Source organism: Salmo salar, chromosome 10, assembly GCF_965601325.2.
Source record: "Salmo salar chromosome 10, fSalSal1, whole genome shotgun sequence".
NCBI classification, from domain to species: domain Eukaryota; kingdom Metazoa; phylum Chordata; class Actinopteri; order Salmoniformes; family Salmonidae; genus Salmo; species Salmo salar.
In genome coordinates this window covers 119,405,226-119,419,214 of record NC_138300.1, presented here as the reverse complement: position 1 = coordinate 119,419,214, position 13,989 = coordinate 119,405,226, and the positions used below count along the sequence as shown (strand labels likewise).

The window sequence follows — 13,989 nt, the reverse complement described above, 5'->3', positions numbered from 1 at the left end:
GTCTGATGTTATAGAAGAGAGGACCAGAACAGTAGTCTGTTATAGAAGAGAGGACCAGAACAGTATGTTATAGAAGAGAGGACCAGAACAGTAGTCTGATGTTATAGAAGAGAGGACCAGAACAGTAGTCTGATGTTATAGAAGAGAGGACCAGAACAGTAGTCTGATGTTATAGAAGAGAGGACCAGAACAGTAGTCTGTTATAGAAGAGAGGACCAGAACAGTACTCTGATGTTATAGAAGAGAGGACCAGAACAGTAGTCTGATGTTATAGAAGAGAGGACCAGAACAGTAGTCTGATGTTATAGAACAGAGGACCAGAACAGTAGTCTAATGTTATAGAAGAGAGGACCAGAACAGTATGTTATAGAAGAGAGGACCAGAACAGTAGTCTGAAGTTATAGAAGAGAGGACCAGAACAGTATGTTATAGAAGAGAGGACCAGAACAGTAGTCTAATGTTATAGAAGAGAGGACCAGAACAGTACTCTGATGTTATAGAAGAGAGGACCAGAACAGTAGTCTGATGTTATAGAAGAGAGGACCAGAACAGTAGTCTGTTATAGAAGAGAGGACCAGAACAGTATGTTATAGAAGAGAGGACCAGAACAGTAGTCTAATGTTATAGAAGAGAGGACCAGAACAGTAGTCTGATGTTATAGAAGAGAGGACCAGAACAGTAGTCTGTTATAGAAGAGAGGACCAGAACAGTACTCTGATGTTATAGAAGAGAGGACCAGAACAGTAGTCTGATGTTATAGAAGAGAGGACCAGAACAGTAGTCTGATGTTATAGAACAGAGGACCAGAACAGTAGTCTAATGTTATAGAAGAGAGGACCAGAACAGTAGTCTGATGTTATAGAAGAGAGGACCAGAACAGTAGTCTGTTATAGAAGAGAGGACCAGAACAGTAGTCTGTTATAGAAGAGAGGACCAGAACAGTATGTTATAGAAGAGAGGACCAGAACAGTAGTCTGATGTTATAGAAGAGAGGACCAGAACAGTAGTCTGATGTTATAGAAGAGAGGACCAGAACAGTAGTCTGATGTTATAGAAGAGAGGACCAGAACAGTAGTCTGATGTTATAGAAGAGAGGACCAGAACAGTAGTCTGATGTTATAGAACAGAGGACCAGAACAGTCGTCTAATGTTATAGAAGAGAGGACCAGAACAGTATGTTATAGAAGAGAGGACCAGAACAGTAGTCTGAAGTTATAGAAGAGAGGACCAGAACAGTATGTTATAGAAGAGAGGACCAGAACAGTACTCTGATGTTATAGAAGAGAGGACCAGAACAGTAGTCTGATGTTATAGAAGAGAGGACCAGAACAGTAGTCTAATGTTATAGAAGAGAGGACCAGAACAGTATGTTATAGAAGAGAGGACCAGAACAGTAGTCTAATGTTATAGAAGAGAGGACCAGAACAGTAGTCTGTTATAGAACAGAGGACCAGAACAGTAGTCTAATGTTATAGAAGAGAGGACCAGAACAGTAGTCTGTTATAGAAGAGAGGACCAGAACAGTAGTCTGTTATAGAAGAGAGGACCAGAACAGTAGTCTGATGTTATAGAAGAGAGGACCAGAACAGTCGTCTGATGTTATAGAAGAGAGGACCAGAACATTAGTCTGATGTTATAGAATAGAGGACCAGAACAGTAGGCTAATGTCATAGAAGAGAGAACCAGAACAGTAGTCTAATGTCATAGAAGAGAGGACCAGAACAGTAGTCTGATGTTATAGAATAGAGGACCAGAACATTAGTCTGAAGTTATAGAATAGAGGACCAGAACAGTAGTCTGATGTTGTAGAAGAGAGGACCAAAACAGTAGTCTGATGTTGTAGAAGAGAGGACCAGATCAGTAGTCTAATGTTATAGAAGAGAGGACCAGAACAGTAGTCTGATGTTGTAGAACAGAGGACCAGAACAGTAGTCTGATGTTATAGAACAGAGGACCAGAACAGTAGTCTGTTATAGAAGAGAGGACCAGAACAGTAGTCTAATGTCATAGAAGAGAGGACCAGAACAGTAGTCTGTTATAGAAGAGAGGACCAGAACAGTAGTCTGATGTTATAGAATAGAGGACCAGAACAGTATGTTGTAGAAGAGAGGACCAGAACAGTAGTCTGATGTTATAGAAGAGAGAACCAGAACAGTATGTTATAGAAGAGAGGACCAGAACAGTAGTCTGATGTTATAGAAGAGAGGACCAGAACAGTATATTTTAGAAGAGAGGACCAGAACAGTAGTCTGATGTTATAGAAGAGAGGACCAGAACAGTAGTCTGATGTTGTAGAAGAGAGGACCAGAACAGTAGTCTGATGTTATAGAAGAGAGGACCAGAACAGTAGTCTAATGTTATAGAAGAGAGGACCAGAACAGTAGTCTGTTATAGAAGAGAGGACCAGAACAGTATGTTATAGAAGAGAGGACCAGAACAGTATGTTATAGAAGAGAGGACCAGAACAGTATGTTATAGAAGAGAGGACCAGAACAGTCGTCTGATGTTGTAGAAGAGAGGACCAGAACAGTAGTCTGTTATAGAAGAGAGGACCAGAACAGTATGTTATAGAAGAGAGGACCAGAACAGTAGTCTGATGTTATAGAAGAGAGGACCAGAACAGTAGTCTGTTATAGAAGAGAGGACCAGAACAGTATGTTATAGAAGAGAGGACCAGAACAGTATGTTATAGAAGAGAGGACCAGAACAGTATGTTATAGAAGAGAGGACCAGAACAGTAGTCTGATGTTATAGAAGAGAGGACCAGAACAGTATGTTATAGAAGAGAGGACCAGAACAGTAGTCTAATGTTATAGAAGAGAGGACCAGAACAGTAGTCTAATGTTATAGAAGAGAGGACCAGAACAGTAGTCTGATGTTATAGAAGAGAGGACCAGAACAGTAGTCTGATGTTATAGAAGAGAGGACCAGATCAGTAGTCTGATGTTATAGAAGAGAGGACCAGAACAGTAGTCTGATGTTATAGAACAGAGGACCAGAACAGTAGTCTGATGTTGTGGAAGAGAGGACCAGAACAGTAGTCTGTTATAGAAGAGAGGACCAGAACAGTAGTCTGATGTTATAGAAGAGAGGACCAGAACAGTATGTTATAGAAGAGAGGACCAGAACAGTATGTTATAGAAGAGAGGACCAGAACAGTATGTTATAGAAGAGAGGACCAGAACAGTAGTCTGATGTTATAGAAGAGAGGACCAGAACAGTATGTTATAGAAGAGAGGACCAGAACAGTAGTCTAATGTTATAGAAGAGAGGACCAGAACAGTAGTCTAATGTTATAGAAGAGAGGACCAGAACAGTAGTCTGATGTTATAGAAGAGAGGACCAGAACAGTAGTCTGATGTTATAGAAGAGAGGACCAGATCAGTAGTCTAATGTTATAGAAGAGAGGACCAGAACAGTAGTCTGATGTTATAGAACAGAGGACCAGAACAGTAGTCTGATGTTGTGGAAGAGAGGACCAGAACAGTAGTCTGTTATAGAAGAGAGGACCAGAACAGTAGTCTGATGTTATAGAAGAGAGGACCAGAACAGTGGTCTGATGTTATAGTAGAGAGGACCAGAACAGTATATTGTGGAAGAGAGGACCAGAACAGTATATTGTAGAAGAGAGGACCAGAACAGTAGTCTGATGTTATAGAAGAGAGGACCAGAACAGTAGTCTAATGTTATAGAAGAGAGGACCAGAACAGTATATTGTGGAAGAGAGGACCAGAACAGTATATTGTGGAAGAGAGGACCAGAACAGTAGTCTGATGTTATAGAAGAGAGGACCAGAACAGTAGTCTCATGTTATAGAAGAGAGGACCAGAACAGTATATTGTAGAAGAGAGGACCAGAACAGTAGTCTGATGTTATAGAAGAGAGGACCAGAACAGTAGTCTGTTATAGAAGAGAGGACCAGAACAGTATGTTATAGAAGAGAGGACCAGAACAGTAGTCTGATGTTATAGAAGAGAGGACCAGAACAGTATGTTATAGAAGAGAGGACCAGAACAGTAGTCTGATGTTATGGAAGAGAGGACCAGAACAGTAGTCTGATGTTATAGAAGAGAGGACCAGAACAGTATGTTATAGAAGAGAGGACCAGAACAGTAGTCTGATGTTATGGAAGAGAGGACCAGAACAGTAGTCTGATGTTATAGAAGAGAGGACCAGAACAGTATGTTGTCGAAGAGAGGACCAGAACAGTATGTTATAGAAGAGAGGACCAGAACAGTAGTCTGTTTGGAAAAGATTTGGTGAAGTGGTACAATAGAAGATGATGGCAGTTTGGTTATGTGTGATGATTGTGAGACGATATAGCCTACAAATCCGACTGTTGTAAGACTGGGACTTCAACATTTGCACGTCAAAGCAACTTGAACGACTACAGTTCAGATAGGTTAAATGGAAAATAGGGACGTGGATCAGAAAACAAGTCAGTATCTGGTGAGACCACCATTTGCCTTTGACACATCTCCTTCGCATATAGATGATCAGGCTGTAGATTGTGGCCTGTGGAATGTTGTCCCACTCCTCTTCAATGGCTGAGCGAAGTTGCTGGATATTGGCGGGAACTGGAACACGCTGTCGTACACGTTGATGCAAAGAATCTCAAACTTGCTCAGTGGTTGACATGTCTGGTGAGGATGCAGGTCATGGAAGAACTGGGACATTTTCAGCTTCCAGGAATTGTGTACAGATCCTTGCGACATGGGGCCGTGCATTATCATCCTGAAACATGAGGTGATGGCGGCGGATGAATGGCACGACAATGGGCCTCAGGATCTCATCACGGTAAAATGCAATTGTGTTCGTTGTCTGTAGCCAATGTCTGCCCATACCATAACCCCACCGCCACCATGGGGCTCTCTGTTCAGTGTTGACATCAGCAAACCGCTCGCCCACACGACGCCATACGACGCCCCATGTCTGCCATCTGCCCGGTACATTTGAAACTGGGATTCATCCCTAAAGAGCACGCTTCTCCAGCGAGCCTGTGGCCATCAAAGGTGAGCTTTTGCCCACAGAAGTCGGTTACGACACTGAACTGCAGTCAGGTCAAGACCTTGGTGAGGACGACAAGTATGCCACTATGGCCTATTTATTGCCTTAACTCCCTTAACTTACCTCATTTGCACTCACTGTATATAGACTTTTTGTTTTCTTTTGTTCTACTGTATTATTGACTGTATGTTTTGTTTATTCCATGTGTAACTCTGTGTTGTTGTATGTGTCGAACTGCTTTGCTTTATCTTGGCCAGGTCGCAGTTGTAAATGAGAACTTGTTCTCAACTTGCCTACCTGGTTAAATAAAGGTTAAATAAATAAAAAATGTAAAAGAAAGCTGAGGTTCCCTGGGACAGTTTCTGACAGTTTGTGCTGAAGTTCTTTGGTTGTGTAAACCCACAGTTTCATCAGGTGACTGGTCTCAGATGATCCTGCAGGCGAAGAAGCTGGATGTGGAGGTCCTGTGGAGATCCTGTGCTGGCGTGGTTACGCTTGGTTTGCGATTGTGAGACCGGTTGGACGTACTGCCAAATTCTCTAAAACGCCGTTGCAAGCGACTTATGGTAGAGAAATTGGCAACAGCTGTCTGCCTGTGTAATGATCATGCTGTTTAATCAGCTTCTTGATATGCCACACCTGTCAGGTGGAAGGATTATCTTGTCACTAGCGGGGATGACTACAAATTTGTGCACAACATTTTAGATAAATATTTTTTTTTTGCGTATGGAACATTTATGGGATCTTTTATTTCAGCTCATTATATCACATAGGGCCCTGTTGTGTTTATATTTTTGTTGAGTGTATAAAGCTGACACCACATAAAATACACCAAATTACATTGAAAATCTTTCCTGTTTTTTTTTTTTAGTTATTGCATTTTCTCCCCGGCCCCTAAACATCTTTGCTGCGCAAGAGAAGCAGAGATGAAATAGAAAACTTTACCTATTTCAACTATATTGAAGCATTCATTCTATTGATTTATGAAATTGATCTGGTGAGCAAGGGTTTACAAATAGCCTATCAAAATGTCAGAAATTAGAAGCAGAAATATAAACCTATCAAAATGTCAGAAATTAGAAGCAGAAATATAAGCCTATCAAAAAAATCACTCCGTCCATCTCACACTGTACAGCATATTTTCTATTTGCGGGTTAGGGTCGGGCGTGAGCCTCAGATTTTAACTTATCCATATATATTCAGGCGGTTGTGGATAGATTATTAGCAATTAGCAAAATGCGTGTGAACAAACAGCTGACCCGCGCATAACTAACTAACACACACACACTCACACACACACACACACACACACACACACACACACACACACACACACACACACACACACACACACACACACACACACACACACACACACACACACACACACCCAGCGTGACGTCAAAACGTCAGAGCTGTAGGGGTAGACGGTGTGAAAACAGACTAGGGGTCCGCAGGCACAAAGGGTTATAGGTCAAAGGCCACATCCCATATCAGGGATTCCTATTGAGCTTAATATTAATTAACTTTCCATCAATTTCTGTCCAGCTGAATATAGCGTATGTTTTTAAGCCGAATTTGACAAATGATCTGTCCAAATGTTTAAATGACTGTTTGAAATACATTCATACTGTTTGAAACACATTCATACTGTTTGAAATACATTCATACTGTTTGAAATACATTCATACTGTTTGAAATACATTCATACTGTTTGAAATACATTCATACTGTTTGAAATACAGTCCTTCAACTATTCTTACCAACTACTATTAGCACTAGCATTGCTGCTAATGATGTTGCACTCTGCTGGGAGCAGGGGATCCTTTAACGGTGTAGTATAGCGCCTGAGGAGTGTGTGTGTTTCTGCCGTGTGTGTGTGTGTGTGTGTGTGTGTGTGCATACGTGCTCCTGAACAGAATAGAGCCTTGTAAACGCCTCTATGTCTTCTCTAAATGCTTTATCTCCTCATGTGGGAGTGACCGTCATCTGTTCCCTATCATTCTGCCGTAACAGCCCCTTCACAGCCAGCCACCCAGGCTGTCCTGCACGCACACTGCACCAAACACAGACCTCGTAACAGCCCCTTCACAGCCAGCCACCCAGGCTGGCCTACACAGCAAGACATCTATCAATTAGCATCCCCTCCTATCAGCCACATTAGCATCACTCATGATCTCCTGTTCTCTTCTTCCCAGTCCGGTGGACGGTGTCGTAGTGTTTAGACCCAGACTAACACGGTCAGAGACAGGCAGTGTGAAAACAGAGCTGGATGCTTGATTGTACATAGTAATGTCTTACTGTACTACTTCATGTATAACAACTTTACCAGATTTCCAGTGTGTTCATTACTTGGTAAATATATTTATCAAAGGTTATTTCCCTCTCCCTCTCTTCCCCCTCTCGCTCTCTTCCCCCTCTCTTCCCCCTCTCCCTCTCTACCCCTCTCCCTCTCTTCCCCCTCTCCCTCTTCCTCTCTTCCCCTCCCCCCCTCTTCCCCCTCTGCCTCTCTTCCCCCTCTGCCTCTCTTCCCCCTCTGCCTCCTCTCCCTCTCTGTCCCTCCCCCTCTCTTCCCCCTCTCCCTCCTCTCCCTCTCTTCCCCCTCTCCCTCCTCTCCCTCCTCTCCCTCTCCCTCTCTTCCCCTCCCCCTCTCTTCCCCCTCTGCCTCTCTTCCCCCTCTGCCTCTCTTCCCCCTCTGCCTCCTCTCCCTCTCTGTCCCTCCCCCTCTCTTCCCCCTCTCCCTCTCATCCCCCTCTCCCTCTCTTCCCCCTCCCCCTCTCCCCCTCTCCCTCTCCCCCCTCTCCCTCTCTTCCCCCTCTTCCTCTCTTCCCCCTCTTCCTCTCTTCCCCCTCTGCAGTCGTTGGGCACCAGTGTGGTGGTGGATATAGCTGTGATGGGCGAGGCCCACGGCCTGATCTCAGACCTGCTGGCGGACCCCTCGCTGCCCCCCAACACCTGCACCTCCCTCCGTGCCGTCAGCAGCCTGCTCACCACTCAGCTCAACTTCCAGGTAGGAGCTGAACTCTTTGCAACTGTTTCTACGCCACTGACAGAATGTGTAAGGGCAGTGTGCAATATATATATAATGTATGATATGCAGTACCAGTGAAAAGCTTGGACACACCTTCTCATTCAACGGGTTTTTCTTTATTTTTTCTTTATTTTTACTGTTTTCTACATTGTAGAATAATAGTGAAGACATCAAAACTATGCAATAAAACATATGGAATCATGTAGTAACCAAAAAAGTGTTAAACAAATCAAAATGTAATTTATATTTGAGATTCTTCAAAGTAGCCACCCTTTGTCTTGACAGCTTTGCACACTCTTGGTGTTCTCTTAACCAGCTTCATGAGGTAGTCACCCGGAATGCATTTTAATTAACAGGTGTGCCTTGTTAAAAGTTCATTTGTGGAATTTATTTTGTTCTTAATGCATTTGAGCCAATCAGTTGTGTTGAATCAGGCCTTCATGGTCGAATTGCTGCAAAGAAACAACTACTAAAGGACACCAATAAGAAGAAGAGACTTGCTTGGGCCAAGAAACAAGAGCAATGGACATTAGACCAGTGGAAATCTGTCCTTTGGTCTGATGAGTCCAAATTTTAGATGTTTGGTTTGCCGTGTCTTTGTGAGTTCAGGTAACACTTTGATCGAAAAGTTCAGTAAATTAAGAAGTCTTCGGAACCAGTTACTTAATAATAACTTGATGGAACAACTAGATTTTTTTTATTTACAGTGATACCTCCAATTCCCGTCCTCCTCTTTCCTCCATCTCACCCCCAACTCTTGTAGGTCCTGGGAAACCAAAACAGTTTGGCAATAGAATGATGTTTCAAAGAACTGTCTGCCGGAGACTAGTGATGCGCTTTAGACTGATAATGTTCCATAGACGGTTCCTTAAGGTCCAACTACACACAGTACAGAAACTCAGTTCTCTACAGGAGAGTATTTAGTCTCCTGTCTAATGTTACCAACCGGTTCCAACCGCCGTGTCTTCGTGAGACGCAGAGTAGGTGAATGGATGATCTCCGCATGTGTGGTTCCCACCGTGAAGCATGGAGAAGGAACAGTGATCTTGTGGGGGTGCTTTGCTGGTAACACTTTCTGTGATTTATTTAGAATTCAAGGCACACTTAACCAGCATGGCTACCACAGCATTATGCAGCAGCACGCCATCCCATCTGGTTTGCGCTATCATTTGGGACTATCATTTGTTTTTCAACAGGACAATGACCCAAAACATACCTCCAGGCTGTGTAAGGGCTATTTGACCAAGAAGGAGAGTGATGGAGTGCTGCATCAGATGACCTGGCCTCCACAATCACCCAACCTCATCCCAATTGAGATAGTTTGGGATGAGTTGGGCCGCAGAGTGAAGGGAAAGCAGCCAACAAGTGTTCCTCATGAAGCTGGTTGAGAGAATGCCAAGAGTGTGCAAAGCTGTCACCAAGGCAAAGGGTGGCTACTTTCAAGAATCTAAAAAATAAAATATATTTTGAATTGTTTAACACTTGATTTGGTTACTACATGATGTCATATGTGTTATTTCATAGTTTTGATGTCTTCACTATTATTATACAATGTAGAAAATAGTAAAAATAAAGAAAAACCCTTGAATGAGTAGGTGTCCAAACTTTTGACTGGTACTGTATGTGTAACTTGCAATATAGTGTATGTATTGTGTATCATTGTAGTAGTATTTATTGGGATCCCCAATTAGCCGCTACCAAGGCAGTAACTACTCTTCCTGGAGTCCAAACAGTAAAGAAAACAGTAAAATAAGTCAAATACATAATATAATAATATACATACCACTACTTAACACTACATAACACTACATAATACTACATAATACTACATAATACTAGATAACACTACATAATACTACATAATAATACATAGTACTCCATAACACCACATACCACTACATAATACTAGATAACACTCCATGACACTACATAACACTACATACTACTACATACTTCTACATTATGCTACATAACACTACATAATACCGCATTGTACTACACAAAACTACATAATATTACATAACATGACATGCGCAACATAATACGACAAAACACTGCATAATACTTCATAACACTACATGATACTACATGCCACTACATAATACTACAAACACTACATAACTGTAACGGGTGTCGTAATGATTGGACCAAGGTGCAGCGGGAAAATGTATACTCATCTTCTTATTTATTATATAAGAAGAAAAAACCAAAAGAAACACGTATACAAAAACGAACGAACGAACGAACGAACGAACGAACGAACGACACTAACGACACTAACGACACTAACCAGTCCCGTCAGGTGCTACATACACTAAACAGAAAATAACTACCCACAATTCCCATTACCAAAACACCCCTATACATAGGACCTTCAATCAGAGGCAACGAGGAACAGCTGCCTCCAATTGAAGGCCAAATCAATAAACTAAACATAGAACTAGAAAGACTAGACTAGAACATAGAAATATACTAACATAAACCAAAACCCCGGAACACTCTAATCAAACACCCCTCTACAAAACACATAGCCCAACAAACCCCGAAACACTCTAAACAAATACCCCCTGCCACGTCCTGACCAAACTAATATAACAAATAACCCCTTTACTGGTCAGGACGTGACACATAACACGACATAATAGGACATAATACTACATAACACTACATCATCTCCTACTTCTGCCTCATGCTTCAGAAACAGTAGATGGGTCCTGTCCTATTAGCTGTTCTGGCTTGCACAAGCCAAGGATTCGTTCAAGGCCACCCAGCTACATAATGTAATACATAGTACAGTGTAAATTACAGTACAAAATATATATCTATGTGTCTCTTCACAGTCCCCATTGGGTCGTAAAGGTATTTTTTTTTCTTTCTGGTTTTTGAATCTGTTTGTTTTTTTGGTTGCTAGCTTGTGTTACCAGGGGTGGCCTGAGAGTTCCATGAAGTCATTTTCCCAGCCTCTGTTCTGGAGCTGGGGACTGTGAAGAGACCACTGGTTGAATGGCTTGTGTTATATTGATGAGTGTCTGAACACATTAATTCCCCGCACAAAGACAAATAGTGATGCAGTCAATCACTCCTCAACTTTGAGTCAGGAGAGACTGACATGCATGTTACTGACATTTTCCCTCTGTGTACATCTAAGTGCAATACGTGTTGCTCTGTTCTGGACCAACTGCAATTTACCTATGTTCCTCTTTGTCGCACCTGACCACACAACTGGGCAGTGGTCCAGGTGTGACAACACTAGGGCCTGTAGGACCTGTCTGCTCGACTGAGATGTCAAGAAAGCAGAGCAACACCTTATCACGGACAGACCTCTTTCCATTTTAGCAACCACTGAGTCTATATAATTTGACCATGACAGATTGCTATCTAGGGTTACACCCAGCAGTTTAGTCTCCTCAATTTGCCCAATAGATCTACATTAGGTGTAGGGTTGAGTGAGTGATTTGTCCCAAAATTCGTTTTTTTGTTGTTGAGATATTTAGCGCCAGCCTATTGCTAGTTACCCATTCTAGAACTGCCTGGAGCTCTATGTTAAACCTATTGTTAGTTACCCATTCTAGAACTGACTGGAGCTCTATGTTAAACCTATTGTTAGTTACCCATTCTAGAACTGACTGGAGCTCTATGTTAAAGCTATTGTTAGTTACCCATTCTAGAACTGCCTGGAGCTCTATGTTAAACCTATTGTTAGTTACCCATTCTAGAACTGACTGGAGCTCTATGTTAAAGCTATTGTTAGTTACCCATTCTAGAACTGACTGGAGCTCTATGTTAAACCTATTGCTAGTTACCCATTCTAGAACTGACTGGAGCTCTATGTTAAACCTATTGTTAGTTACCCATTCTAGAACTGACTGGAGCTCTATGTTAAACCTATTGTTACTTACCCATTCTAGAACTGACTGGAGCTCTATGTTAAACCTATTGTTAGTTACCCATTCTAGAACTGACTGGAGCTCTATGTTAAAGCTATTGTTAGTTACCCATTCTAGAACTGACTGGAGCTCTATGTTAAACCTATTGTTAGTTACCCATTCTAGAACTGACTGGAGCTCTATGTTAAACCTATTGTTAGTTACCCATTCTAGAACTGACTGGAGCTCTATGTTAAACCTATTGTTAGTTACCCATTCTAGAACTGACTGGAGCTCTATGTTAAAGCTGTTGTTAGTTACCCATTCTAGAACTGACTGGAGCTCTATGTTAAACCTATTGTTAGTTACCCATTCTAGAACTGACTGGAGCTCTATGTTTAGGGTGTCATACATTAGATTTATTCTACTGTTGTAGCCGACGTATATACAGTACTGTTGAGTCGTCATAAACACAGGGGCTTTATTCAAGGTCAGTGGAAAGGTTCTCCTCGATTGTGTTTTTGTGTTGATTGGGTACAACTCCCCTTCCAGGTAGGAGAAGATAGCATGAGTCAGTGACAATCTGTTTGTGCTATCATGCCAACTTTTTATCACTCATTGCCGTTCCTAACGTTTGGCTTGACAATAACAGCAACGGAGTAGGCAAGAACACAAACAGATCTGGGACCAGCTTTAATGAAAAGATGCAGGAAAAGCATGAGGAAGAGTCCTGCCCTAGTCCCTAATGTACTGCCAGTCTTTCCCAATCTGTCCATTCTGTTGCCTACCTAAAACAAAACGTGGACCACAATGGAAATAAGTATAATATATGTATTTGTATGTATGTACCGTAGGTTTACTTGGCTGAGGCACCGCTTTGTGTATGTTAAATCTGTCAAATAAAATTAAATATACAATTCTTCCAGCCCCTGCACCGTCCGCGCCTCGCTCCCCTGGGCGTCAACCTGGGAGACGCCTACATCTGCTCCGACTCAGAGGAGGGGTCTGAGAAGACAGGGGAGAGGACCAATACCTTACCTAAGGTGAGGACAGATGGATGGTGGGAAAGGGAAAGGGGAAGAGGGGGGGTCTGAAAAGACAGGGGAGATGACCAATACCTTACCTAAGGTGAGAACAGATGCATGGTGGGAAAGGGAGACGGGCAGAGGATGGGCCTGAGAAGATAGGGGAGATGACCAATACCTTACCTAAGGTGAGAACAGATGCATGGTGGGAAAGGGAGACGGGCAGAGGATGGGCCTGAGAAGATAGGGGAGATGACCAATACCTTACCTAAGGTGAGAACAGATGCATGGTGGGAAAGGGAGACGGGCAGAGGATGGGCCTGAGAAGATAGGGGAGATGACCAATACCTTACCTAAGGTGAGAACAGATGCATGGTGGGAAAGGGAGACGGGCAGAGGATGGGCCTGAGAAGATAGGGGAGATGACCAATACCTTACCTAAGGTGAGAACAGATGCATGGTGGGAAAGGGAGACGGGCAGAGGATGGGCCTGAGAAGATAGGGGAGATGACCAATACCTTACCTAAGGTGAGAACAGATGCATGGTGGGAAAGGGAGACGGGCAGAGGATGGGCCTGAGAAGATAGGGGAGATGACCAATACCTTACCTAAGGTGAGAACAGATGCATGGTGGGAAAGGGAGACGGGCAGAGGATGGGCCTGAGAAGATAGGGGAGATGACCAATACCTTACCTAAGGTGAGAACAGATGCATGGTGGGAAAGGGGGACGGGCAGAGGATGGGCCTGAGAAGGGGGGGACCAATATACTAAGGAGAGGAGGGTCCTGACTGCTATACAGTGCCTTCAGAAAGTATTCACACCCCTTTACTTTTTCCACATTTAGTTTTTTTACAAAGTGGAATTCAACTTTGTTTAATTTACATTTTTGGTCAACAATCCATACAAAATACTCTGTAATGTCAAAGTAACATTTTTACATTTGTAAAAATGAATATATCTTGATTAGATAAGTATTCATCCCCCTTGAGTCAATACATGTTAGAATCACCTTTGTCAGAGATTACAGCTGTGAGTCTTTCTGGGTAAACCTCTAAGAGC

General features: G+C 42.6%; 1 protein-coding gene across 2 annotated transcripts in view; it reads left to right on the top strand.

Moving 5' to 3' along the window:
- LOC106561697 (cGMP-inhibited 3',5'-cyclic phosphodiesterase 3A) overlaps positions 1-13,989 on the top strand; it is a 224,941-nt gene that overhangs the window by 155,310 nt on the left and 55,642 nt on the right. For both annotated transcript variants that reach the window (XM_014125905.3, XM_045688503.2), the window contains exons 3-4: positions 7,865-8,017; positions 12,831-12,947. In XM_014125905.3, the coding sequence (XP_013981380.3) occupies positions 7,865-8,017; positions 12,831-12,947 (270 nt within the window). The remainder of the gene's footprint in view (positions 1-7,864; positions 8,018-12,830; positions 12,948-13,989) is intronic.